Genomic DNA, 27,574 nt, shown 5'->3' with positions numbered 1-27,574 from the left:
TGTTAGAAAGCAAAAAATCCACTATTTCTATATACATGTGTGTTTTAATCTGATTGGAAATATTGCTGGTATCCAGTTCACAATCTTTTAGGTAAAGAATTAAACTTTCTTAAGGGGGTGGGGGAAATACTGCCAGACTGCACGTAGCCATGGGTAAGTTATGGTGCCTGACCTCAAGATTAGAAACAATCTCAGAAGTATGTATTTACCTATTTGTTCCGACCTTCCCTCAACCCAGACGTGCCAATATACATGTATGAGGTCTTTTATTCCCTTCAGATTAATTAAGTGATTGGCATGAAGTAAAAGTAATGTTTCAGAGTCAACCCACACTAGAAGCAGGTAGTAGGGTCACTCACTGGTCAAGGTTTAGTACATCTGCTTGAATTTTTGGCTTTAAGGCTTTGCCCAAATTCTAAGCAAATTTTCTAGGCCATGGGCAAAAATCTACTGAATGTACCTTTTATCATCTTCTGATGTAAAGGTATGTGTAGCATGTGTAACATAACTAAATGGCTTTGCTTTTATAGGTCCCCAGACTAGTTTTAGCGTCTGCACTTCTTGATTGCTTCTGGTTGAAAACCCTTCACCAATTTGTAACAGAATGGATTGGCAGTGTCACGTCTATTGGTGAAAACAATGTATATTTGCATATAGATAATGAAACTATTTTCTACCAGTTTTCTGGCATCATATCATATAAAAAGGAATTATAACTATGAAAAAAAAATCTGTAACTGAAAAAAACACAGAAAGTGCTGCAAATGATTGCAGACAGTATTAAGTGTAATGACTTTTAAAAAACAAAACCTCAAACCAAATCAAGTCAAATCCGGACATCAGTGTTGCATCATACATGTGTATTTTTAGAAACATTTATAGCGCTGCTCTCCTGGAGGTCATCCAGCGGCGCTGTCATGATTGCTCATGTGCAGTTCGGCTGGTGCCAAGCAATGGAGCTTTCAGCACTCTCAGACGAGGCAGTGGTGGGTTTGATGTGGGGAGGAAGCAGTGTGGGAGGCACTTGTAGCCCTGGGGACAGGCGGTGTGGGATCACGTCGGGCTGTCCCCAGCAAACATCCCACCAGCAGAGCTCGCATCGCCTTTGGGTTTGCTCCCACGGTGCCACAGCGACTCCTTGGTGCTTTTTTAGTGACTCAGGTGGCTGCTAGCAGGGCACTGAGTTTCCATGAGATGCTACGTCAGTCATTCTGCCTGGGTGGGAAGAGATCTTCTCTGGCAGCCCAGGGCTGCAGTGACCACTGCTTGTCACCATCACGGGTGTCCCGCACAGGGCTCCTGTCACGAGTGTCCCCAGCTGGTGGCCACGAAGCCTGCAGGACTACCTGCCCAGGAATATTTGGTGCCTGCCGGGTGATCTTGCAGTCTCCTGGGGAATGTTGTCATCAGAGTTGTCTCTTCTTTGCAAGAAAGAGATGATGAGTTCCCATGCTTGTCAATCAGGCAGCTTTCCCCAGCACTGACTTCAAACAGGTCTTTTTTCCTTTCTTTAAAAAAAATAAATAAATTTAAGGCAGCATAACACTTGACATTTAACTCTCTGGTTTCCATGGAAATAACACCAGGTATTTTGCAAACTCCTGACAGGTACAAGTTACAGTGAATAGCAAGGTATCAAAATAAATAGATAGGGAAAGCAGTTTCCAGGCAAAAACAGCTGCAGACCAACCTGTATTGTCATGCAAGACTTAAGTGAAAATTCTAAGTTCAAAACAACTGATTCTTTCTTGTTAAATTATCCAGTTGTCTGAACACTTTCTGAAACCCCAAATTAACTATTTCATGTAAATTTTTTGGCAATCACATGGAAGCAGTAATTCTCTTGAAATAGGCTCACTCTCTCAAGTAATAAGCAGACAGGTTTTAGCCATTTATGCTATCCAAATTGTCAAACTCTACAGAATTTATCTCTGTTTAAGTAAGGACGTGACAATTGCTGCACTTCTGTGCTCTTTCAGTTGTTATTGAACTTGAATGAAACCTTTCAGGCAGGTAGTCTACAAGCTTTGCAGTAAGATCCAGATACAACCAAGATTCAAAACCATCTCCAATAATATACCCAAAGACCTTGTCCAAACTTTAGGAAAGTTGTGCCAATGACAAAATTTGCAGCTGTCGTCAGGGCAGAGGAGACCATTTTGTTACACTGTGCAATAGTATTGCCCATAGCAGTTACACAGTTAAGTTGTTTACAAGATTTACATGCTCTCCTTGGCATTTCTGGGACGATGCTCTCTTCCTGCAAGTATGGAAAGTGCCTTGCTTGCACCTATTGAGATGGGTGTTCGTTATTCCCAGAGCTTCAAGGTTCCTGTTCTTTAACCAGATCATTCTGCATGTTGTTTCTCTTGCAGACACAACAATCTTTTTTTTTTTTTTGAGGACACTTTTTGTAGCTTGAAAGTACAATTTCATATCTGAAATTATTTGGTTTATTAAAAAGAAAATAGATACCTCTGTTTTGGAATGCCCCCTCTGTCTGCACAGGTTCTGGTGGCTATTCGAAACAAGAAAAGGAGTAATTAAGTAAAATAATGGGCTCCATTTAAGGTAAGTATTCTAAAAATTTTCGCCACATGGTTGTACATGGGGAAAAAGAAATATTGAGCTGGGCCTGCTCATGATCAGCAGCCATTTCACAGAGTTCAAGGTGCAAAACCAACAGCTAGCATGAGAGGTCAGAAGGGAGAGGTATTTGGAGGATGACTGCCTTGTACACGTTTCAAAATTTCGTCTGCATTTCTCTCTCGTTTGTATTTCAGAAAGATGAGAAAGCCACAATAGCCAAGATGAACCGCCAGCGCACTAACTCCATCAGCCATAACCCACCACACTGGGGTGTCGACAGGCCCTTTTATAACCACCTCGGCGCTCACCAGGTCTCCAAGGAGATGAAGAGAATGGTAATGCCTTGCTTTATGGACATTAATGTCTTTTCTTCTCGATACAGCATTATATAACCCTCCCTGCTTTGTCTGAAGGTTTTTGCAGCCCTCGGGGCATTTTCCAAATGGGGGAAGTAAATTCTTTTTTGACTACAGAAGTAATAATAATTGGTACATCCGGAGGTGAGTGATTGTGAGATGAGGTGCAGGGTTGTTTGGAAGTAGAAGGGAGGCTGAATGGCACAAAGAAGGCTCTTTTGTCTGACTTGTCCCCCGTTCTCAAAACTCATCCAGGCTGTTTGAGAAGATGTGATTAGCTACAAAAATGGCTCAGTAACCCAAGTATTCAAACGGTAGATGACATACATTTCTATTAGTTCATAACAGACTTCATCACCTGCAAAGGTTCCTTATTTTGATTATAAGAGGCAGATGCTGTTCACCTTCTCTAAGCTATGTGCCAGCGTATGCTCGTGAGTCTCCAGGAATCATGCCACTGCATTTAGCTCTCGAGAATATGTTATAATGTACATGGATTAATTGGCCTAAGGTATCAGGAATCTTCATTTCATAATTATACCCTTAATTCCTTCTAAATTAAAATGAACGATAGCCAGTTACCAACACAATTGGGCTGAGAGCACTTTTGTGGCTTATTTTACACAAAGTTAGAGATGATATCTTTGTTGTCTGCAATAAAGACGAATAAAAGAGAGTTTCTATTATAAAGAAGGCTATTAATAATAATAAAAGTATTTAGCACCTATGTAATAGTTTACATGGGTATGCAGATTGTTCTATGAGCTTACTAATCTTTAGATGAAGTCTTAAACAAATGAATTCCTTTTAACGTTCTATGTCAGGGTAATTTAGGACAAAATTAAAATATATTTACCTTGGTTACACGTGGATATGTCTGTCAGATTGGTAATGTCAAAGCTGTTTGAGGACTGCAAACCACATTCTGTTAGTCATTCTGTATACCTGATATACAGCTGCATATCCAGCTCTTGGAATAGTTTGGGGATTTTTTTGTGTTCCCTCTGTGGTTCATATGGGCATGACTAAAAGTCCTTCTGCAAAGAGTTCATCCTGCTGTTTTGGCCCTTCGTACACAGTCAGAAGTGTATATTTGTTGCCCAAAGTCAAAGTTTTGCTACAGGTCACCAAAGGCTTACAGACCTTTTTAACATGATGCTCACAAACACAGCTTAAAATTTTTGGCATAGCTAAAGGCAACTGCATATGGTGTCTTATAATGGGAAATGCTGGCAGATTTATTAATAGTTGGTGCTAATATTATTCAATCATAATATTATTTTACAGTGCTAAACTAAATTTCTTAATCTCCATAGTAATATTTCTTTCATTTTTCAGATCTTCAAATTAGGGTTTCTGACATAAGCGTACAGATCTGTGGAACTGTGCATTTTTTATGTGGGCTTTTCAATAGGTTGCGCTCAATAGGCATCACATTATTAGAAGAGCCTAATCACCCTAGCACATAATTATAAGTTTCTTTGAATAGCTTTTAAGGAGTTCTTGCATCCTCCTGTTCAGAAACAAGGTGTAAGCATGCCAAATGGTATTATGCTTCTTGGTGTTAATTACAGTTTGCCGTGTCTAGCTGGTTGTTCCGTTGGAAAAACATAATTATTTATTGAAATACCAAGCCGAGTCCTAAAAACTTCACTGCCCTTCACTTTTAAGAGGAAAGGATTCACTTTTTTTTTTTCGTCTTCTTCTTATTTTGAACCTTTCTTGTAACGGTATTTACCTTTTTATAAATTCAGCAGCTCAGAAAGTCTTTTCCACTCAATCTGCTTCTGTACTGCCTCTTGTAGCAAGCTCTCTTTTGAAAGGCTGATTTTGTCTGTGTTGTTTGTGTCATGCTATTTTCTGAAAACCAATTTAAACCTGTTTCAGATGTATTATTACTTATTTTCAGCTAAACTTTCTGTTGTTCTTGCGGAACGTTTTTTAAAATCTATTATTTACAGTATTTCCCACTGCTGTATCTCTGAGCTGCTTTAGTCAAAACAAAAACATGCTGCTCTCTGTGGACTAGAGACCATTTTAATATCTGCTAGATGGACATCTTATTGATTATATCAGAGGAGCAATTTCTTCTTCTCCTCTCTCAACTCTTTCTCTCTCTCTCTGTTAACTTTTGATATAAATAAGCATTTCCTTGCACCACACAGCTTTGCACAGTACTTTATTTGTATGCCACCTCTAACATTGTCTTATGTGGATGCTGCGTGTGCTTAAATGCATGCACAGTGCACACTGTCTCCATGCACATGCACACTGCAAGCTGCCTGCTTAGAAGTACAGAATACAGACAGACAGAAGGGGAGCAGAACTACAAAGGCTTTATTCAGCCCTCCTCTGGGATGACATGTCATTGATCTCAGAAAGCCGCACCAGCTTTCAAAGCTCCTGAAAATGTTCTCGTTGTTCCGCTTCACCCACCTACCCCCCAGCCCTCTTGTATGTCATTATACGTAGCCTTGTCTCTCGAAAACCATGGGCATGCAAGGCTGAGTTAGTCAAAGCAGTAAGCCAAAGGCAAGCAGTGCAGCATTGCCTTCCACTTTAAAACCTGGAGCTCCTTAGCCCTGTAATATCAAAACAAGTGTTTGTAAGAGTGGCCGTGAGCTAGTACTCTGTCAGGTGCAGGGTGATGTTGCTGTGATGTGCAGTTACGTTATATTGATACGTCAATATACATACATTTGTGTATAGGGAATAAAATGGATGGTTACAAAGGACGTAATTTTTTGCCACAAGACTTAGAACGTTGCATTATGAAGGCAACCATATTTCCAGGAAAAAAAAAAAAAGAGAGTCAGTTTTCTGTGGTACTACTTAGAATTCCCCAAAAGAGAATATTAAAGTTCCCTGAATAGCATTTTGGGGAGGGATCTGTTTTATTTAAAAGAAAACAGAGTTATTTTGTCTTTCTTTCTTTCCTTTGAACACTGGCTCTGCTAGTTCTCGGTACTCTGAGGATTTATTACTAGTTTGGGAGGAGACAGATTCACATCAAAGGTAGCTGCCTGCTCCTTTTTTTCCCCCTCTTTTGTCATGGCATTTTGACATGCTGCCGAGAGTGGGCATGGGCACGGCATCACACCGAGGTGGGGTCTGGCAGGGTTCAGGGGTGGGCACCCCGCCGTTGGCCCCTGCTTCTCTCTGTGTTATGGCTTGGAGCTTAACCTCTGCTGGGTCCAGCTGACTTCAGTTGTTCCCCTGGGCACACAGGACTTTATCCAGGCACTCGCACACACATATAAATAGCAGAAAATATCAAACACATGTCCACGCAGCAATAATCTAAACCATTCTGGAAAACTGGACTTATTTCCCTAGTCCTACCCTAGGTAGCTGGTGCCCAAGTCAGCTGAGGTTGCAGCAGTGCGAGCTCATCCTCTCTTTGCCAGCAGCCTCTCCATCTCCCGATGCCCTGGTTTGCTCCCAGATCTCTCTTTCCCCTTCCATCACTGGGCAGTGGCTCTCTTGCCCCGCAGAGCCTCCAGGGAGGCAGCACGCAGGAGGCACCAGGGTTGCCCCTTCTGCGCTGTTCGTGTTGTACGCAGGGGAACAGAGCTCCCACAAATCTCCCTACACCAGCCTCGTGTTCCCCACTGTTTCTCTGGCCCAGTTTGTAATTGCAAAATGTTGAGAAATAAGCTGACTTCAAAGCATTTGAGTGCACAGGTATATTTATAGCTATAACAATATTTATATGTTACTAAGAAATACTTTGCTTTTCCCAGTATAGACCTCAGAATGCTTTTATAAATATTGATGAATTTTAGACTTCTGGAAATAATGCTTGTGCCTCAGTTTTCATCAGCAATACAAAACTATGTAAAAAAAGAAAACAATGGGGATTGTAGTAGACTGTAAATTGAAAGAGGTTTGTTGTAAACAATGATCAAAAGGCAAATATCAATACCTTCCAAAATGACAGGGCTGTTCTAGATGACAAATGATTCTCCTCAGTGTTAGTAAGGCCATAGCTGGAAACCCACGTGCAGTTTGGGATTACAATCCTGTAGGAGAATGTGGATGAACTGGAGATAGTCCAGTGGAGAGAATTACAAATGAGGAGAGTTTCAGCAGTATGACCTGTGCGGAAGGGCTGAAGTCTGAAGCGTTAGGTTTGTTTAGTCTAGAAAGGAGAACACTGAGGAGGAACAAAAGTCTTCAGATACATGAAGGCTTGCTTGTAGGGACAGGATATATTCTCCATGTCTGCAAAGTACAGGATGAAAAATAGTCATCTTAATTGGTTGCAAGGAAGATCTAAGTTAAGAAAAAACGTAGATACAAAGAATAGACTGTATAAGGAGCTTGTGAAACTCCTGGTTTTGCTGAAAACATTTTATTTCCTTCAAGGCTTTTCAGTCTGGAGGGTCATAAAGCATTTTACAAATACAAAAACAACAAGAAAAATCAATATTGATATATGAAATAAGAATGAGACTTCATAGGGCATAAAGAATAGAAGATACATTTAAATATTTTATGAAGTTTCCGGTCTAGGCTGCACCAACCTTTGAGGCATCTATCTCCATCTTTGGACAGGAGCCAGCTATACCCACATTTCTGACAAATATTTCCACAGCCCTTGTTTAAAAACCTGAAAGAATGGAAATCCCACAGTTGTGCTGAGCATCCTTGTCAATGGTTTGATTATTTTTCTTGATCTTTCACTTCAGATTCCCTCACTTTAGTTTTAAAACATGGTGCTGTATAGGCTATTCATGGTAGATAGAGACCAGTTTAATTTTCTCCTCTTTGTAGTTACTTTTTCTGTATTCTTGTTCCCCTCTGAGCACTCGCCATTTCATGGATAGCAGGCAGTGCCTGCACTGAGCCCCATACTCCTGCTGAGGTTTTACTCATGCTGCCCGGAAGACATGGGTCATTTTAGAGGCCTTACAGCCAGAGCTGCTCTCCTTGTGTCCTGGCAGGAGTTTTGCCTCCTCTGCAACAGCACAGGAGGGTCCAGTAGAAACCCTGGCAAACTGAGTGCATCATCTTGTTAGGGTTACCCAGGGCTGTAAGATTTGCCCAGGTACTTCAGCCATATGATTCTTACCTCAGAATTGGTCTCATCTTTTATCAAGCATCCATTTCGGTACGGATCATCTGTCCCAGTCGGCAGAGATCAGCACTTCATCCTCCCAGTTGGGGGAGCGCCCCCAACACAGGTGGCAAGTCGGCCAGCTAAGACTGCCACAGCCAAACACTGTCTGGCTTCCCAAAACCAGAAGCATTAGTTGTGCCTCGAGGTCTGGTCAGCCATGCAAAGCCCTGATGTTGGTTCTGTCACACAGCTGTTGTATTTATTTTATGCTGGCTGGCATGGCCAAGCAGCTTAGCTTGTTCCACTGATACATGCCAGTGGGAAGGTTTGCTTCAGAAACAGGTACCTCTGAGTCCTTGTAATCCAACAAGAGCAGAGTGCTAATGGGATTCCTGAGCCTGGCTGTAGGTGCCTGGCAGATTTCCTTTTATTTTTTCAGCTGGTGGAAAGGTCTAACATCAGGAAGTTTAGGAACAGAAAGAGGAAACCCTGAAGATCAGCGATGCTGATTTCAGTCTGAGCATGTTTCTGTCATGAGCCTGCGTAAGACTTATGAAGCATTTAATTTGCAATGAAATCGTGTATGAGCTCAGCGCTAGTTACAAAGTAAAACAGAAGTGAAATTGAATAGAGTTTATGCAATGTGTGGGAAACATGACTGCATGCAGATGTTAAAAATGTGAGGCGAGGTTAAAAAGTGCATCCTGGGAATGGCTGGAGCAGTAAAGAACAAGCTCTGCTTTGAGGTGGGCACGGCCTGATGCCTCGTGGCACCATCCAGAGCTCTGTGCAGTCTCCTGCACGATACTTGACTGCTTGTGTGGCGTTTACTTTCTAATGAAGCAACACTTGTCTACAAGCCTGGTCACTCAAGCATAAAATATATTTTTTTTGTACTATTCACCCTGTCTTAAGCCAAGCAGCTCTCTGCATGTTGAATCACAAATACAGCTCACTTCCACCCTTTGTTGTCCCCAGGTTGCCCTTACAATAGGTTTTCTTGTTACTTGGAAATGAAAATTGGGAAACAGGTGCATCAGAGGAAAAAACACTATACCTGGTTTTGTGCCAAGTATATTGATTAAACATCAGAAACGATCAAAAATGTAAAACAAAAGTCAGTGGGGCAAGTTTTCCTCGGTCAGTAGTGCAGCCCCATCAAAGAGAAGTGCATTTGACTCCATGAATGAGGCACACAGGGCTCGCCCTCCTTCTAAAGGTTTTCATTTAGCTCGGGGTCACTATTATCCTCTTTTCCAGCAATCATCTGCTAAATCTGGTAACAGCAACATTGACGTCAGCAGAGTTGGACGAGGGCACCCAATGGAGAATTTGACCCACTATTTTTTTGCTGCTATTGTAATATTCAGAACCCCGCAAACTCCTGTAATCAAGTAGGGAGAAACTCTCATGCAATCCACTGTGCTGTAATCCCCATCCACTGCTACAGACCTGGAGGAAATTGTTAATCTAGTCTGGGTTTTCTATAGCCAATATGTTTAGATAGCTGACAAACAGCAAGGGGAGGAATCCTATCCCACAGTTATGCTGTATAATTGCTTTGGCACTTCTGAAAAGAGGATTTGTCTGATTCAAATGTTCCGTGTGATCTCACATAAATGAGTGGGAGCCATATAAAGCATTGTACATTGCTCAAGTTGTCAGAGGCTTTGTACAGTTTTGTGTCCTCGTCTGCAAACTTAAATTTTATTCCAGTTGATCAGGGCTTGCAATCGTCCCTGATTAATTTTTTTTAAAGAGGGGTAAGAGTCAGCAATCTGCAACAGCTGATCTGCAGCTGCATTTGTAAAATTTAGGTAGAGTTTAATATTTGCATGGAAGTCTTGCACTGATTATTTTCCCACCATCATGTACCCTGTTCTAGAGTAAACTGTAATCATACAGGAAAAGGCAGCTTGGGTCAAGACACTACTGAAAAGAGTCATTCAGTCTTTCAGTCCTGCTAAATTAAGCCTGCAGAAAGAAAGATACTGATTTCTATTTATGCAAGGAACACTTCCTCTGAAGTTAGTGGCAGCTCAGCACAGGTGGACATTGGAGATGAAGTTGTGGCAGGTCAGCAGCTTTGGGTCTGATGTTCAGAGGTGGTGAGCAGATATGGTTGGCACCGGTGGGTGACTTTGGTTAAGGCTGGTTATGTTTGGATATGGTTTGTCTATGTCTGTGCATCTGATTAGAAGGCTATTCAACAGTAATTTCTGTAGGTTTTTGTTGTTTGTCATCATTTGGAGTGTAGAGATGAAAGGACAGAGATTAAGGAGCCAGGAACTAAGTCAGAGCATTTCTACGACTACCTATTTTTATGTCTTTTCTGTCTTGCAAGGCATGGTAACTGCTCACAAGTGAGGCACAGAACCATGTACCATTTCACTTGAAAATGTATCCTTGACCTGTAGAAATTTGGATTCAGACACAAAACTGGAAAGTGTGAGCAACCTGCACTTCTCCAAGGTGTGAGTTCAGAGCCAGAAGTTGATTAAAGTTAAGGTGGGAAAACCTATTTCAAAGCTACAATTTATGTTCTAGAGAGTTTAAATCTGATGGGACAAATAAATCCATGCAGTTGGTCAGGTCCAGTCCGACTGCCATGGGCTGTGTACCAAATCATCTTCAGCAGAACAAAGTGAAGTGTTTCACCATCTGTGAGCAGTGCAGAGGAATGAAAGTCTATTTATCAAGTGGGGTGGGATGCAGAAAGGGAGCACTTCAGCTTTCCTTTTCAGTACTCATTAGTCTATGTTCCAGTTATAGCAGACACACTCATCATATCTGTTTCATAAACTGGTTTTGTGCCAGTTTGTTGTTCTGCACTTAGACGCTTGTTAAATACCCTTCCCATCAGACTGTGTATTTTATGTGCCAGTTCTTTCTGGACTCAGGTATAGAAATTGCATTATTTCTGGCTTGAGTGCTTTAAAGTCCTTCAGTTTTGTTTCTGCACTTACACCTAACAGCATCTGTCTTCCTAGCCTTGCCTTGTTGACCACAGGGACAAAGGCAGAATGTAAAACAGTACTGAAAACAGAGGTGAATAATTAGTTTTGCAGCAGAGCCATACCAGGTTTGTTTTTAACTACATCCACTCCGTGCCTGTCTGTCTCCTTTTGTGTTTTCTATGGTCACTGTCACTGTGAAGCACCTGTGATTTGTAATTTGGCCTGACCTCTTACAAACCTCAATTTGTCCCTAACCTTCTTGACCATAAGTCTAAAGTTCTTTTGATTTCTGCTTTAAAATCATGTAAGTCCCATTTATTTGGGTCTTTGTGCTAGAGATGAGCAAAGGGCAAGCAAAATTAGTTTCTCTGACATTTTTGCCCTTACGATCTTTGCTGGAGTTGCCAACAAAGCTTTTAAGGTGGAATCCATGCAATCCAACTACGTTGCCATTAAGAAGGTCATAGAGCTCATCAGCCCCTCTACTATCTTATTTTTGGAGCTAAATGAAAAGTTAAAAGGATGTAAAGTCTATTCCACTTCTCTTTGCATATTTACAATATGTTAATAATTACAGCTAATGTTCTCAAAGTTAGAATTATTATTTCTAATGGTTCTTGATTCGAAGCATTATGGTATAGCAGTCAGCTTGTCATGGCTTTGACAAACACTTTATCATCCTATTTAAGGAATCTGTATTAATCTTCAAAGAAAAGGGCTTAGTTAATTTAGAAGTCAAGCAGAGAGATAGAAGTCACATGAGCTTTTAGTGCAATAGATATTCATAAAATGTCCCTCATAAAATTGTAGACCTTTGGGACAGATGCAGTAATATAACATTCCCTCTTTTTTTCCTTCTGCACGTCTACTCCCACTGAGGATGGTCATTAAAAGCAAGTGCTTGTAAATTCAGAGCCACCTGACCTGCCATAAAATGTTTGTTTTTTAAGAATCCCATGTAGAAGAGAAGAAAGAGCAGGGCTGTTCATTGGTAGGTACTATTGCCTGTGAGGGAGCTGATTCAGCTAAGATTGGGTTAATATTCCTGAATTCAGAAAGACAACTGTCATAGTCTCAGAGCACTTATTAAATGCTTTTACCTTTACATTTGCAATCTAATGGCAGAATAATGCAGCCTCCTGGGGGAAGGGGAAAAATTCCAGTATCAGGGACATTTAAAATGTCATTGAATAAAAATTGCATGAGATCCTATATACAGAAGTCCATTAGCATGGCACTGTGATAAGACCCATCTCATGCCTTAGGTTTCCTTCTAGAGAAAAGGAATTCTGGCCTTAACAAGGGCTACTCCATCACCATGGTTGTGGAGCTATTCCTGAACTCCTGTGAACTCACATCTGTCTGATTCTTGAAGCCATCACCACTATTGCCATTTTCATTCCTGCTGACAGTTCCCAGCCTTTTCTTCATAGCACCCTGGAAAGCCATCGGCACTGGTTCAGCTTGCTGGGCACAGGTCCATGAGCAATCAAGGGGAGATTTACATACTTTACTCCAGGAATTGGCTTCTTCTCTTCCTACCCTCTTACTCCCTCTCTCCTAAATGGTAGGCACCTGATATTTATTGTCTATTTTTCCTGGGCATTCAGGTTTCCCTGTATGTGTGTGCAGAAATGCCAATCTTGGCATACCCTTGGTGAGCTCAAAGCCTGCTCCATACCCGCACAGGCTGGGCACAGCACTGCCCAGCACAGCTGCCCAGCCTCCAGCAGCAGCACAGACAGAAGAGGTCAGGGCTGCTTGCAGCAGCGACCCCCATTATTTTACTTTCCTGCTTGAGCTCCTTCACATGGAGATGTTTCTGCACATGTGATGGAGCTCCATGCAGAGATACCTGAGCAAGGTCGGGGGAATTATTCCAGCAGTGGAGGCAAACCAATGGTATGAGCATGGCCGGCCGTGCAGGATGGGAAGGGGAGGAAAGCTGTACCTAGTGTCTGTGCTGCTTTGCCTGTCTTGAGGAACTTGTGATTTGTGGTCATTTTTCTACTATACCATGAGTGTGTTAATTCTTAGGAACAAAGACAAATCCATGTAGCCCATATTTCAAGATTGCAAGATTTCAATTGCAAGATTGACTATGCTTAGTGCAAATCCTGTGTATAACAGACCATTCCAATTCATGCAAGCAGCCCTATGCTAAGCTAAAGGACTTTAATTGGAGCAAAGCATCCAAGACATCAAGAAATAAAACTGTTTGTTAGCTGTGGAAAAGAGAAAAGACCAGTGTGCCATTAGTGCCCAAGCCTCTTGCAAGGGGAAGGAAATAATTTAAGTGACTATTTTCAAATGATTCTTATGGACCAAGCATGCCCACAAAGCAGGAGGAGGTACAAACACATTAACCAGAGCCCAGGGGGAAATTTCCTTCCCAACCCGAAACACACGAGCAGCATGATGCTGTGTGTGCGATATCTCCTCCGCTTAAAAGGATTCTTAGTGTGCAGTTGAGAGACTGATGCTTCAGTGGACAGGGAAAAAATTCCTTGGTCAAAACCAGATGCTTGAGACATTTTTTTGCTGTATCCTAGCAAAGTGTTTCAATGCAAATAAAAAAGATCTCCCGTAATAAAATATCAGTTTTTAAGAAGCTGTGGTGTTTTTTTGGTTTTTATGTTTTTTAGTTTTTGCTTTTTGTTGTTTTTTTTTTTCTTCCTAAAATAATCTTGCAGACCTTTCTGCATAGCAATTCCATTTTTGGAAATTCTGCTCAAAGAGACTTTCTCATGAAATGGGAACATTTGAAGTGAATCATTTAATTTGCTTAACTTAAAGAGGTTCCTATTACATTTAATTTTAAGCTGATTCTCTCTAATTAAAGTTCAAGTCACTCTTAAATATTTAGCCTTGTTAGATGAAGATCCAGGAAAGAAAATATAATAATCTTTTCCTTTTTCTCTTTTGCTTTACCTGAAATATGCTTATTGTGAGTTTTTAGTTTTGAAATACCAATTTTGTTTGAGCTGCCAGCTTGAGTAACTTGCAAGCTTCCAACTTTCAAGCATAATTTAGTATTTTAAATTGAAGAACTAGATCAATTATTTGTGTTATTTTAGAAACTTTCCTTTCAACAGTTTTGCTGGCAGAAAGAAGCATGGGAGAATTAAATTAATGTTGATTAAGTGATCACTCATATAAATAACCAGCTAAACATACAGCCTACATGTATTTTCATACTTGAGATATTGTGAAATATTGGCATTTTTTGAGAATAAGTTTGCTGAGGTTTCTTTGTAAATTGACCCGTTGGCCTGTATCCTCAAACGTATGCACCTAGAAGGCAGGAGTTTGAGATCTGTATCTAGTTTCAGGGCTCCAGTAGGATGAACAGTTTCTTAGCTGTCCATGAAAATCAGACCATTTTAGGGGACGCTCCGACTGCAGTCAGTCATCCAGTTCCCATGTGGATAAGCTAGAAAATGTGAACTTGATGGCTATCTAATAAGCAAGTACTGTCTGTTTCCACATCAGTTCTCTCCCCCTCGTTTGTTGGCTGGTAGCTATCCATCATCTGATGATTTTCTTATTTTTTTCAGCCTAACTGGCTATGACACCGGACAAATTACTGAGCATTTCGTCTCCATGATTAATCAGTGAGCTTTTGTTTTTGGCACCGTGTTACAGCATCGCTTAGAGGATAAATAAATAAATAAATCAGATATTCAGACAACAGTAAAACGATTAAGAAAAAAAAAAGACACAACAAAAAGTTGAATGATCCCTTCATCACTGTTTAATGTGAAATCAAAAGTACATGTTTTGTTTGGCTTGGATAAGTGCACATGCTAACGTTGAATCAACATTACTGTTTCCTTCTTCCCACTGCACTTTAATCCACTGGTGGTTAGTATGCGGGACTGAGAGACTTCCTTCAGCTGAATTTCAGAAGGGTTAAGTTGGAGTTGCAGTTTCTATTTCGAAATGTGGTTTTCATTTGAAACTGAGGATGTAAAAATGGGCATTGGTCTCAGTGAATCGCAGTCCTGCTTGTTGACCTTAGGGACCAGAGCCATTTTTTACCCCTTGCCAAGCTGATGTCATTCAGGGACATTGTTGGATTTATTTCTGCCCGTCGCCATAATGCCACAGCACTAACTCGTTGCAAGGGCAAAATCTGTTCTCCTTTATGGAGAGGTTGATGTTCTTGTTTCTGATGGTGTCAGAGAAGGCAGCTGCACAAAAACGTCTGCCCAAATGGTTTTACTTGCAGTTATGCACCGTCAGGACAAACCTCAGTTTGCTCCCCCCAGCGTGGGAGAGGTGCAGGTCCAGCAGCTGGAACATCTTCACATGCTCTGAGCGGTTCGGGCCTGAGGTCTCAGGGAGGAAAACAAAAGGAATGTTACATATCTCCCAGCTACATTTGTTTTATGTTTTGGAACACAAGGTACAAATCCCATGCCTGTGTATTTGACCCTGCGTGTTAAATATACAACTTTTCTTAAATTCACTTAAATTTAAGGCAAGATATCAAAGGGCAGATTTTGTCTCAGCCCATGCAAAATATCCATTTTCATGGCATGGGTCTATTAGGTATGATAATGCTAAACATGTAAAACTGAGCCTCCATAGGTATTTTTCTCTGAGGCCTTCCAGCCACTTAAACTATGAGTGACCTTTAAATACACACACTTGCTCAGTTCAGGTGGCCCTGAAGGAATTATGAGCATTTGGGCTATTGCAAAAATTATAAATAATTCCTGCAGTCTTATTCAGGAAAACACATTTTGTGTGTACATGCAGTGAGGGGAGATGGAAGGAGACCCCTTAAGGTTCCTACTGAAGAAATGAAAAGCAAAATGCATCCAGCTCCCTTAGCCGAGTCCCGACACAAAAAGGTGCAATTCTGTTGAATGAAATAGTTGTCCCATGTTATCAAGCCTGAGTTTTGTCTCTCAAATAATGTGTGCCAGCAGTCAGATGAAGCATTCCCCTCATCTTCACTTCCATTAATTTATATCTGAGGCCATGCATTTTGTCTAAAACTGTTCTGTCTGCCTGACGACATGGCAGCACAAAACATTGCCATGGGTTGGTAAGGCTCTCCATCCATGGCTAACAAGTGAACACTAAAAACTCCTCTCCAAAATGCCGTTCTCAGGCATACTTTGTGTTCTTAAGGTCAGTCTGTTTCCTAACCATTGTATCCTTTTCCTTTCTTTCAGGGTTTTGAGGACCCCAAGGACAAGTAAGCAAATTTACTTCTGTCATATTCTGTTAATGTTTGCAGATTGTGTGGTTTTTTTTCCTCATATTAAAAAGGACAAAAATTAATGCCCAGCAGCCAAGAATAATGCCTGGACTCCCCAGTGGCTTCTCCTGGAGGGACAGCCAGTCTGAGGACATGGGTTTGACTGTGGATTCAGAGCTGCCACTGCCTCATAACATTTATTCATTTGTGTGGTTCTAACTGGCATTTGTGATCGAAACACTTTTGCTGCTCTTGCCCTGCCACCACCCACCATCCTTTAGTATTTGCTGTTTTGACAATATCCCAAGAACAAAGTCTTCATGTACAGGATGTCTAAAAATACTGAATGTCTCCAGTAAAAACAAATTATTTATCTATTAAATGGCATATATAGTTCCTGTTTCATATATATATATATGTCTAATTATTACATATTACTTATTTCTACATATAAAAATAAACTCAGAAATGACAGCTTATTTTAAAGGGCAAATTCATACTTTCATGCTCTAAAATGCAAACATATAACAGCAGCATTTTCATTTTTTTGTACAGAACTTTAAAAAATGGCAAAGATAATTTAACAGGAGTGGTGTTTTGTTGTAAAAAAATACTTTTGGAGAAAAAAAGGTCATTTTCTAACTTCCGTAGTTGAAAGTAACAAAAAGATTGCTTGTAGTGAAGGTATCTGTAATGATTTCACATTCATTTCTACTGAATGGCATTAATGTAAGCTTGCTCAGGGTGAGACAGGTGACAGTAAAGGAGACTGATGGCTGAAAGATGTTGCTCTTGCTCCTTATCGTGTTTCTCAGGCTGCCAGTCAGGACTCAGCAGCTCTCTGTCCACTGGGTCAGCTGAATGCTTCTGTGGGTCCTAATTCATCTACCTTTGGGAAAATTCAGATTATGATGGCAGAGCACTGATAGCAACTCCATAAAAGGAAAGGGATGTGATAAGATTGAACATGGCAATACTAGGGTAGCTTAATAACCCCGAAAGGGTTATTAAGCATTGGAATAGGCTGCCCAGGAAGGTGGTGGAGTCACCATCCCTGGAGGTCTTTAAAAGACGTTTAGATGTAGAGCTTAGCGATATGGTTTAGTGGAGTACTTAGTGTTAGGTTGGAGGTTGGACTCGATGATCTTGAGGTCTCTTCCAACCTAGAAATCTGTGATACTGTGTGTGATAGGAATCATTCTCTCCTTCCCTTGCCCTTCACTGCAAACTCAATTTAGTAACATTTAGCTCTGTGCGCCCTGGGATGTTTTGCCGGTGGTACAAGGTGCCTAGGGAGAGTCTTACATCCATATCTGCTGTGAACTCAGTTGGTATTAGGTATACCTTGGAGAGAAAAGATCTAACAGATTACAAAAAAATAATCCTTAGGAATACAGAAATTTTAAGTATTCCTCATGAAATAGGATCTATCCTTATAGTTTGTGCAAGAGATCATAAATTCCCCTGCCTCAGTGTTGGCCCACAGATGAGTCACTCAGCAAGAGAGGAATGACACCTCCACAGGTGCTCCAAGGACTGTCATGTCTCTCCTCCATCCTGCAGTTTGCAAAGGTTACTTGAGCTGTTATGGCCAATAGTTAAGCGCTGGAAAGGATTACTCTGTATTTACCAGTGCTGATTCAGTGTGACCCCATTTTGTGGTACAGATTGCAGGCTTTTTGCCATTCTGCTCAGCACCAAAAGAAGCTCCTAATTGCCTCAGATTCTCTTGATCCAGCAGTCTGTTTAATTTAGGGACAAAGTTTTGGAGGAAAAAAAAAACAAAACACCACCAACAAAAACTCTAGAAGGAAATGTTGGAAATGTTCATGGTGACATTGTCTAAAATCAGATGGCTAAACCATGTCAAGCATTCAGTCCAGTGCCTTCACATGCAGAAACACAGCTCTTCTCTGACAGCAAAGATGAGGCACCACACATCTCTGAAAACAGGTCCTGACAGTTACATGCCTAAATGCAGATTTAGTTATTGAATCTAGGCATGAAGCGTTTAAAATTATGGCATACATGTAGTTTTGGCACTGGTCGCACTCTTCATTTGCAGAAAGTAACCGAATCAGCAGAATGTTTTTGGATTACTCCGAAGCCAGCATCTCTGGGTTAATTGCTGGCTTTCACATGTGCAAGCAGAGTGCAAAAGCTGCTCCGAGCTCTGTTCTTGCTGTTCCTGTCCCATGCAACCGTTTTCTGTTGGCTGCATTTAGAGAGATCTCAGCAGTGTTTTTAAGAGGTGTTTCTGAAAGTTCCACAGGGGCCTGAAATCCGTGCTTTTCCCCCAGACACTATCAATATATCAATAAGCATCTCAACATACGAATCTCATTTGTCTATGGCAGTACCTCAGCTCTGACTTACAGGCACTGCCTCCAGGGCTCTCCTTAGCATGGGAAAAAAATTGTCTTTTGATTTAAAACGTGCAGTTATGAAGATGTACCCAAACTTTCTGTACAGTAATTAGTTGGGGTACAACAGGCAGAGTGCTTGGCTGCAGAGCCATCCCAGAAGCTAGGTATATGTAGGTGATCAGGCTTTCCTGCAGTTTGTGCGAGTGTGACTGCCTCATGATGAGTGTCCCAGCAAGGTCACTTAAAACCTGCAGGCATGCTTCTATATAAGCTGCAACCACAGATGTCATTGTAGTATGAGAAATACCCTCTGCAGCATAAGAACCTATTACAGAACTGGAGACGGCCAAAGCCAAAACCCCAGCAGACAATCTTTTCTCCTCTTCATGTCTTCCTGAGTGATGCTGTTGAACTGGAGCTCGAAATGTGACTGAGGTTCACCAAGATGCTGAGCTGACTCTTTTTTTCCACTTCTGGGGGAAAATGTATTGCCTCTCTCACATGTGGTATGAAAAGACTAAATGTGAATGGCCCACATGTGTAAATAACTCGCAGGATCTTGGAAGACATTCTGTAAATACAAAGCCTAATAATTTCCTTGCTCATTTTTATTAGTCCAGAAGACAGACTTGTGAGGACTGAATGAAAATAAGCAGCCTCTTCTTGAGTGCTTAAGCAGATGTGCTTCCTCTGAGGAAGCATCTAGAAGTAAATTGAATTTCCTGTCCTTCTAGGGACAAAACTACGTTTTAATTTCAAAGCAGAATATATGACCTTCAAGGAATTAAATAACTCTAGAGTCCAGAAATAAAAACAACTCTGGATGAGGTGCTGTTGTGTGGCCACTGATGGGACGCCAATGCGGCCTAGCTGTGGTGCCAGCACTTCAGCTCGCAGGCTGGGCAGGGGCAGGAGGGCAACAGGCCCGTGGGCCTGGTCTGCCTTTCTCTTGGTGAGAAGTATGCGGCAGAGTAGGAGCACAGAGTGACACTACAAGTCTGGCTCCATTCTGTAAAAAGCCTTTGGAGAGCCTTTCCTCTGAAAAGGGACCTTTAACCGCGAGCCCAAAGTCACGTCCTGGTTTGCAAGCCACTGCAGCACAGCCTTGGGCATTGCGCCCTGTCCTGCAGCGCGAACAAACCCCCAGAAAACAAAGCAGTGCAGCTTCCCATCTTGCTTGTCAGACCCCGGGACTTTTCTCCAGAGTGCCAAAGGTGAAGGTCACACAACATGAGCTGGGAGCTTCATTCCCATCGTGGGATTTGCACACAGAAATAGTTATCCATTGGAATATGCCCCCGCGCAACTTCTGTGTCCTTGGCAATCCTGTAAGCAGAGCAGAAAAACAGCACTTCAGGATCAGCTTTTAATTTCTGCCTGTGGCTAGTTTTAAGGCAGGCCATTAAAGTGACAGCATCAAGTCATTAAAATCCTGTTAGATTTAAGAACTAGAGATTTTTGGGAAGTGCTTCAGGTTTCATGATACTCAGTGTGGAATGCCTCAGGGCAATTAAGTTTTCGGTGTTATTTTTTTTCAACAGTTTTTGAAAATCAGCCTAATTTTTCTGAAGCTGTAGCTGAGTATCGAAAATAAACTGGTGCTAAAGATTATAAGCAATTTAAAAATCTCTTCCACATATTTGGAAAGCAGAATCTAATTTATGTTGTATTTTCTTTTGCTACCTTTTTCCTATCTCAAGTGAATTAAGTAAATATCTTATAAACAGGAAATTTCATCTGGTTTATGTTTCTCTTACTCATATATAACTGCATAAAAGGGAGGCAGTGAGTAGTCAGGCCACATTTTTTCCTACGTTTGTTCTGTGAACAACTTTTTTCTCAAAAGTGGACAATTGTTCAAGTTCAGAAATATTCACAGACATATTTATAGAAATTATTATTGAGGAGCAGTGAATGTGACTGGTTACATAGATTATTTTGCCAGTTCAGGCAATAACAGATAGGACAGCAGGGAAATGCAGGGAAGAATAAGTCCAAGGACTAGCGGAGGGAAGGAAACTACTGCCTGATTTTGAGAAGAAAGGACAGTAAAGAGACTCCAAAGCAAGAAAACAGCTCCCTGATGGATGTAGTACAGAAAATAAAAAAAAAAAAAGCCAAATAAATCCTTTCACTGGTGGACTGTCAATGAGCTCCACAGCTGGTATAATTTTCCTCTCAGCTCATAATCCATTTTCCAGCTCAAAGTTGTCATAAGCAAAATGCCATTAACCTACAGTTTGTTATACAGTGAGATGATAACATGTGGTGAAGAGGGGGCAATTATCTTGTCCTCTTATGTTCTTTTTTTTCACATCCTCAGGAATACACAGGAAAGTATGAACCCAGAAGATGAAGTGGATGAGTTTCTGGGCCGGGCCATCGATGCCAGAAGTATTGATCGGTTACGCTCTGAGCATGTGCGCAAGTTTCTCTTAACATTCAGGGAGCCTGACCTGGAGAAAAAGGTAATGCTGGCTAATATTGCAACTTGTCAGTCAGGCTTGCCGTGAGTTTTAATTTTCCTGCATAAGGTCAAGCTTTCATATCTATAGATTAAGTAAGGTTTTAGATGTTGGACATGGGGCTGTGGTCTTAAAAATTCAGTGCTTCATCATGGAAGCCATAATATATGCATCCCTAGAAAGCCACAGTCATCTGCAGTGAGCACTGGGCAGGAAAACACATGACTATGCAGTGATGAGCTGTAAAGGGAATACAGAATAAACCAGATTTGTTCCTCTGTTCTTTAGGCATCCAAACAGAGCTTGCAGTCACCCCTTATCTCCTTCAAGTCACTGGAGGAACCTGCTTCAGCCTGCCTGAGATCTGACTCACCTCTGGAGGGTCTTTTCCCTGCCACCCAGGGAGCCCCAGCTGCTACTGAGGTTCACTGGGATGCAATCCATACTCTCTTTCTCTTTGGGAACCAATTTTAAGCAACAATTAGAGTTCTCTTTCTCATACAGATTTGGAAGAGCAGAGTAGCAGACCTGGGGCTCCTGTATAGCTCATTGCTTCCTGATTTTATTTCAGATATCTTTGTGTTGTAAGGCAAAGATCTTTTTACTTTCTGCATCTATCTAATAGAGACAACATCAGCTGTGGTAGGCAGTGAAGTTAAATTCAGTTAATTCCAGGGGCACCTGGCTGCTACTATTAAGGCTACCATATGAACTGTTGTTTTTAATTGCCCAAAGAAAGCTAAAGTTTACATTTTTATTTTTCCTTTTTTTTTTTTATCCAAATCCTTGGGATACTTGAGCAGTATTCAGGTTAAACTCACCATTTTATGGATAAATCTTCAGTAATTAAGTTTGCACTGATCATTTCATTATTTTATTTATAAATACTCTTTCAATGACAAGAATTGCAACCTACTGCAAAAGCAGACTTTTTCAGGATTTATAGCTGTTCAATGAATCTGCGTGGGATTGAATACAAGCACAAGCATGTAATTTACCCCCACTCCTCCCCTTCAAATTTATAGCTGAAAACTGCTAGGGAAATTAGTGGTTCACCTGTTCTGAGCACCTTTTATTTCTTGGTTCAAACATTGAGACCGTCTGTACTGAGAACCATGCTTCAAGCTAAATAAAGCATCTTTGGGAATCGGATGCAGCTCCCATGTGACTGATATGTTGGCAAGTAGTTGGAGTGAGTGACTGTGTGAATACTGCAGCATCCTTGCACTATCATTAGAATGAGCCAAGCTGTCTGCTCAAAAAAAAAAAAAAAAAAAGAGGTTTTCTCATTAGCAACATTCATCCCTGTTGGTAGAAACTTCCCATGAAAGAAGTTTATGTCTGATGATGGTCACCTGCTATCCTGGTCCCACTTAATCTGTTTCTGTTCCTCATGTCCAAGGATCAAGTTGTGAATCCTGTCTCCATCCAGCCGTGTGGGTTTGTTCCCTGGCTTTTGGAGCCCTGTAAGGGTTCAAGCCCTTACAGCTTGTGCAGGGAGAAAGGGAGTTTGTAATGTTGGTCTTTTCCTACCAACAGTGCTTTCCAAGGACCTAAATGGAAGCCAAGAATGAAGTTTTTGTTGGGAAAAGGCAGTCAGCCAAATTTCTCACTAACATAACGTTGCTTGCTTTTTTTGCAGTACTCCAAGCAGGTGGATGACAGGTTTGGAGCCTACGTGGCTTGTGCCTCCCTAGTCTTCCTCTTCATCTGCTTTGTTCAAATCATAATCGTGCCACAGTGAGTATCTTTTCATCCCTTTGCTCCCATCTGCTCCCCTCCTGTATTCTGGCCTACTTTTCTTTGTTTTTTTTTCTTGAGAGCTCAGAGCACCAAGGAGAAAGGAAAATGCTTAAATAATTCATGTTCAAGTGATGCGTGGTGCTTATTGTTTTCACTCATTTCTAGTGCATATTAAACTTCCTCACTGGCACGTGAAGATTTCTGTTTTGCTAATGTGATTCCTCTTACCATTTACCTCCATCTTAGGAAATTCATTTCAGCACGTTTATAAGTTTGTGGAACACAAATATCTCTAAGCTGGAAGGATTGCCTACTAAGGCTTAATATGCATTCACAACATGAAGCTAGTCTGTCCTCTTATCTAAATGCAGTAGGACAGAGAGGTGAAAAGGCCATCACAGCCTCCTTGCTCAGAGTGCTGAGGTCTCAGGGTCTACTTCAAAGGTGATGTATAACCTGTTGTGCATTTATTCTTCTGGACTCAGACTAGCAATGCAAGAAGAAAGGTACAGAAGGCTACATGTGCCTAAGCTTTGGGTAGTTCATCCAGGGTTTAAGGGATGCAGTCATTTCTTTGCCCGAGCAAGAGAGGGACTGGAGTGGAATAAGCTCCTTGGGGCTGTGGGGCACAGTGCTGTTGGACCACTGCAGTGTATTCCTGCGTCTGAAAGGCACAGTGTAACCCACTGGATCTCTTCCAGAAGTGAGCTCTGCAGCCATGGTATTTCTTCTCAAAGAGCTCATAAAAAATGTCTTGAAATTAAAGCATGTTGGTATTTCCTGTCCTCTCATCTAGTAGCAATAATATATCATTCACTGCTGTGTTGGAAATAAATTCAGAGTTAGTCATTTTTAATCTGAAGGACAATATCTCAGAAGCTCTAACAGTGCTCCAAATTCATCCTCATTACAAGAAGACAAAAATTGTTTAAAGAGAGTTCCAATACTATTGTCTGTCATTACAACTGCTCTCTACTTCTGTTCACACTGCAGTTCTTTTCAGAGTAGAGATTGGTTAGTGCCATTCAGATGAGCTATTCAGAAGGTCATAGAAATAATGTGTGGTCTGATGTTTGAGGTCATTCACTCTCCCAGGCAAGAGGACATTCACTTCTGCTCAAAGAAGTATTGGATCAGCAATAACATCAGTACAAATGCACTGTGTAAACAGACAGCTCCGCTTTGGGAATCTAGAGGTTCAAAACTGAAACCAGATAAATTCCAGCAATTAATGCTAATGGCCAAAAATATTCTTTGAGAGTTTGGCCTCTTTAGTAATGAGGCTTGCACTTTGGATCTGGTGACTGGATATTACTGCCTGGAGTTCGCACATGCAGAGGCCCTCTACCAGCCTTTGTTGTACTCATCAAACTCCCTAAGCAGCCACCAAACTGTCTCCATAAAACCCAGTTTAACATTTAAATGACAACTTGACAGTTTCTGATCTGCAGCAACCATATGGCTGACTCTTTTGTATTATGCAGGAGCCAATCCCTCATGGCAGTGTGGTGTAAATGTCACACTGCTCCATCTCCTTCCTCATGGCCCGTAAGGGGTGGTTATTTATTTGTTTAATTATTTTGGTAAGTTTGTTAGCGTTGTAAGGTAGCTTGGCCAAAGATAATTGGGTTAGAGAGTAAATAAAATTTCGTGTTTTAACTGCAGGGCAGATACACTTTTCCTCAACTTTTGGTTTGTTTTTCTCGATATTTCAGTTGCATAGTTTTGGTCTTCCATTGAAGGTAACAGATAAGCAGCAACAGAAGCCACAGGAGTGTATGTGTCACCATCAGGGCTTCATCAAAGACACAATGTGGAATTCGAATCTGACACTAGAGACAAAATGGCAGTGGTAATTTATGATGATAAAGAGGAATAGCTTTAATGAATTTCACAAAGGCTCAAACAGTGAATTAGCAAGTACAATTATCTTAGTAGTCATGAGAGAACACAGAGACCAGCTGGCTTTGGTGTGGTTAGCCTTAATGTCACGTTGCAAGAACACTTCCTTTAAATTATGAACAAGGCAAACTCCTGGGAGGGGGCCTGTCCTTTCATACTGAGACCAATCACTGTGAAATTGTTGTTGAATATCTTCATGATCAAAACACATCAAAATGCATAGTACAAAGTTGGCCCTGGGGTCCTGTTTGTACTTCAAAGTTGAGAGGAACAGAGAAAACAGAAGAACGTCTCAAGCTGACCAGGCTAAAGCTGTTTTCCCTGTCTGTCCTCATGCCATGGTTGCTTCCATCCCATACACAGGACAGAGCGCAGTCATGGCAAGAATGTTTAGCTATCCCCAGCAAGCTTTTCCTTTGTGCGTTCCCTCATAAAGAGCACCAGGTATCCCAGCAGTTCCTGAGGTACAAATAAAGGGCACAAATAAGCGGGTTTCATCAGCTTGACATGAAACGTGCCTCCCCTGCAGATTTCACGTGCACTCAGCCTCACTGCAGTGTGCAGCACTGCATGTGTGTAGCACTGCACCACAACAGATTGTTCCATCAACTCCTCAGGCATGGGAGATATTTCTCAATCCCTCTGCTGTCACCCTGGCAGGAAGGTGATTGCTGTAAAAGATACAGCATTCTCTGCTCTGCAGCCTGTGTGAGTAATTCAAATAGGGCAGAGTATCTGTTGGTATTCAAGGCACCTCATATCTCCTACTGCTATCCTAATTGGAAAGCCTGTGCAGTGTGTCATAGCTTGTACAAATGTCATAGTCTTGAGAGCAGAGCTGTAACTCTTCTATATGATGTGCATTAAAAAAGAAACCTCCTTGCTTTCAGCTCTACATTTATGCTGGGTTTTTACCTGACCTGTTTCCTGATCCTGACCACAGTGGTGTTTGTTTCGGTCATTTACTCCTGTGTAAAGGTGAGTAACGTGGTTTCTTTGTAAAGTCCTTTGCCAAATCTAAGTGGTTCAGTAATCTGTTTCTTCAGCTAACGTAGCATGTTTTGTTAGCCATCCTATCCACACTATGTGACAAGGGTTACAGAAAAAGCCTTTGATAAGACAGAACGAACTGCAAACAGATGTTAGGGTTGGCATCTCTTTAGCTCAGCAAGCAGTAATCACTCTGTGGATCTGCATGTCTATTAAGTCCCCTGCAGGCACTCTCATATTGATATAAGAAGAACACATTTCCCAATGTGGAACAAAACACTGACCATTCGTTTCCTCCCTGTAAACTTCCTGCGGCGTAGCCTGTGTACTGTCCCCTGCTGCATATGCATGTTTGGGTAGGCAGATTATCAGAAGCAGAATATCATCGCGGAAAAATGTCCTGAGGGGAAGTAAAAGCCATAAACATATATAACTTTATCAGCCATTCTCAGATGACTATACAGAGCTTCCAGCATTTAGTGAGCTCTTTCTTGTAGCTGGTTTTGATAAGCAGAGAAATACGTTGTGTGAAATCTGAAATTATACTAATTATTCTTGGCATTCTGTGGCAAAATGGCCATCAGTGCTTTGGAAGGGGTGATGTGCTCATCTTTTTCACACAAAGGTATTTGTATTAAAATGCTCGTGCTAGTTGATTGTATCTGCTGTTTTGGGGTTACTTCCATTCCACACATGGAGATTCCATACATTCCAGTGTCTGAACCTGGAAAACATACAGATTCAGGCACCTCAGCACAAGCTCACCTTTGTTACTCAGAGCTTGGAATAAAATAACTCAGAAGCATTAATTTTTCTGCAGAAGAAACAGGTAACGGATTATGTCAGACAGATGATTTGCCTCGTTTTAGTTATCTTCTCTGTGCCATTTTTAATAGTTGAAGGTGGGTGCTTTTGACAGCCTTACACCTTTCACATCTTTATGACTTTTGAAATTTAGATTTAAAGAATTAAGCTTTGCCCTCTCATTTAGTAAGAGCTGTGAAAGAAGCTTTAGGTTATATTTGCACTTAAGAGCTCATGGGGCTTCCCTTGGGCTCACGACAATTTTAAAGGGAGCCACATACAGCATCTCATGAGTCCTGCTTGTTTACCATCAATGAGACTTACAAGTCAGAGATAACAGTGCTAATAGGAAGGCTTGGGTCCCTTGAGCTGAGAAATGGTATCCACTGATGTCTGGTTATATTTGGTGTGTCCATTACGTGTGAAGGTGCTATTGAGCGTCATTACTTTATAAACTGTGCAGAGCTGTGCTGGAGCCTATTTACACTGCAGTGTCACAGGCAGCAACATCCCAACACACTGCCAGCCACGCAGAGCCGGACCAGCACACCAGCTCACCTGTGGCGCTGTGCAATTACTGGGGCAAGAGCTGTAGCAGACCCAGACCTCTGAAGGATTCGAGGTGGCGGACTTGCCACCAGGCAGATTTCAAAGCGCACGGTTGTTTGTCGCACACTGGCTTTTACAAGCTTAGACTGCTTCCATGATACTGACGAATTTAAAAGGCACATAGCATTCTTCAGTCCCCGTGACCGTGAGGGATGTTCAGTCTTGCTTTCTTTGCCTTGACCTTCCAAATTCCTGTAGAAGTCTGTTCACTGGTGCCTGCAACCAGTTTTAGTCTGCCTTTGCCTCAGTGGACAGGCTTTGGAAACACAAGACATCCAAATGAATTCAGACTAATATCAGAATTTAACAGGATTTTATGAAGTGTTCGGAAAAGTGAGTCTTCAGCATTCTGTCCTGGGCCACAAGGTGCTTTTGTATAACAGTGAGATCAGTGCCTTATATGCACAAATTGCAAATGTTGAAAACAGAGAGCCTTCTAGCTCCAGTACCTTTTTGATTACCTCATTTTAGTGCTCCAAATTAGCCTTGGCTGACAACATCTGATTATGAGATGGCGTT

At 41.4% G+C, this 27,574-nt stretch overlaps 1 protein-coding gene across 2 annotated transcripts in view; it reads left to right on the top strand.

Annotated features, from left to right (window-relative positions):
* The window catches only part of ADCY5 (adenylate cyclase 5), a 221,056-nt gene that overhangs the window by 168,497 nt on the left and 24,985 nt on the right, over positions 1-27,574 (top strand). For both annotated transcript variants that reach the window (XM_083841338.1, XM_083841339.1), the window contains exons 8-12: positions 2,784-2,924; positions 16,151-16,173; positions 20,866-21,010; positions 22,650-22,747; positions 25,543-25,630. In XM_083841338.1, the coding sequence (XP_083697464.1) occupies positions 2,784-2,924; positions 16,151-16,173; positions 20,866-21,010; positions 22,650-22,747; positions 25,543-25,630 (495 nt within the window). The remainder of the gene's footprint in view (positions 1-2,783; positions 2,925-16,150; positions 16,174-20,865; positions 21,011-22,649; positions 22,748-25,542; positions 25,631-27,574) is intronic.

This window comes from Anser anser (genome assembly GCF_964211835.1).
Source record: "Anser anser genome assembly, chromosome: 6".
In the NCBI taxonomy this organism is placed as follows: Eukaryota; Metazoa; Chordata; class Aves; order Anseriformes; family Anatidae; genus Anser; species Anser anser.
The sequence above is the reverse complement of the archived record's forward strand: the minus strand, read 5'-3'. Positions and strand labels throughout refer to the sequence as shown.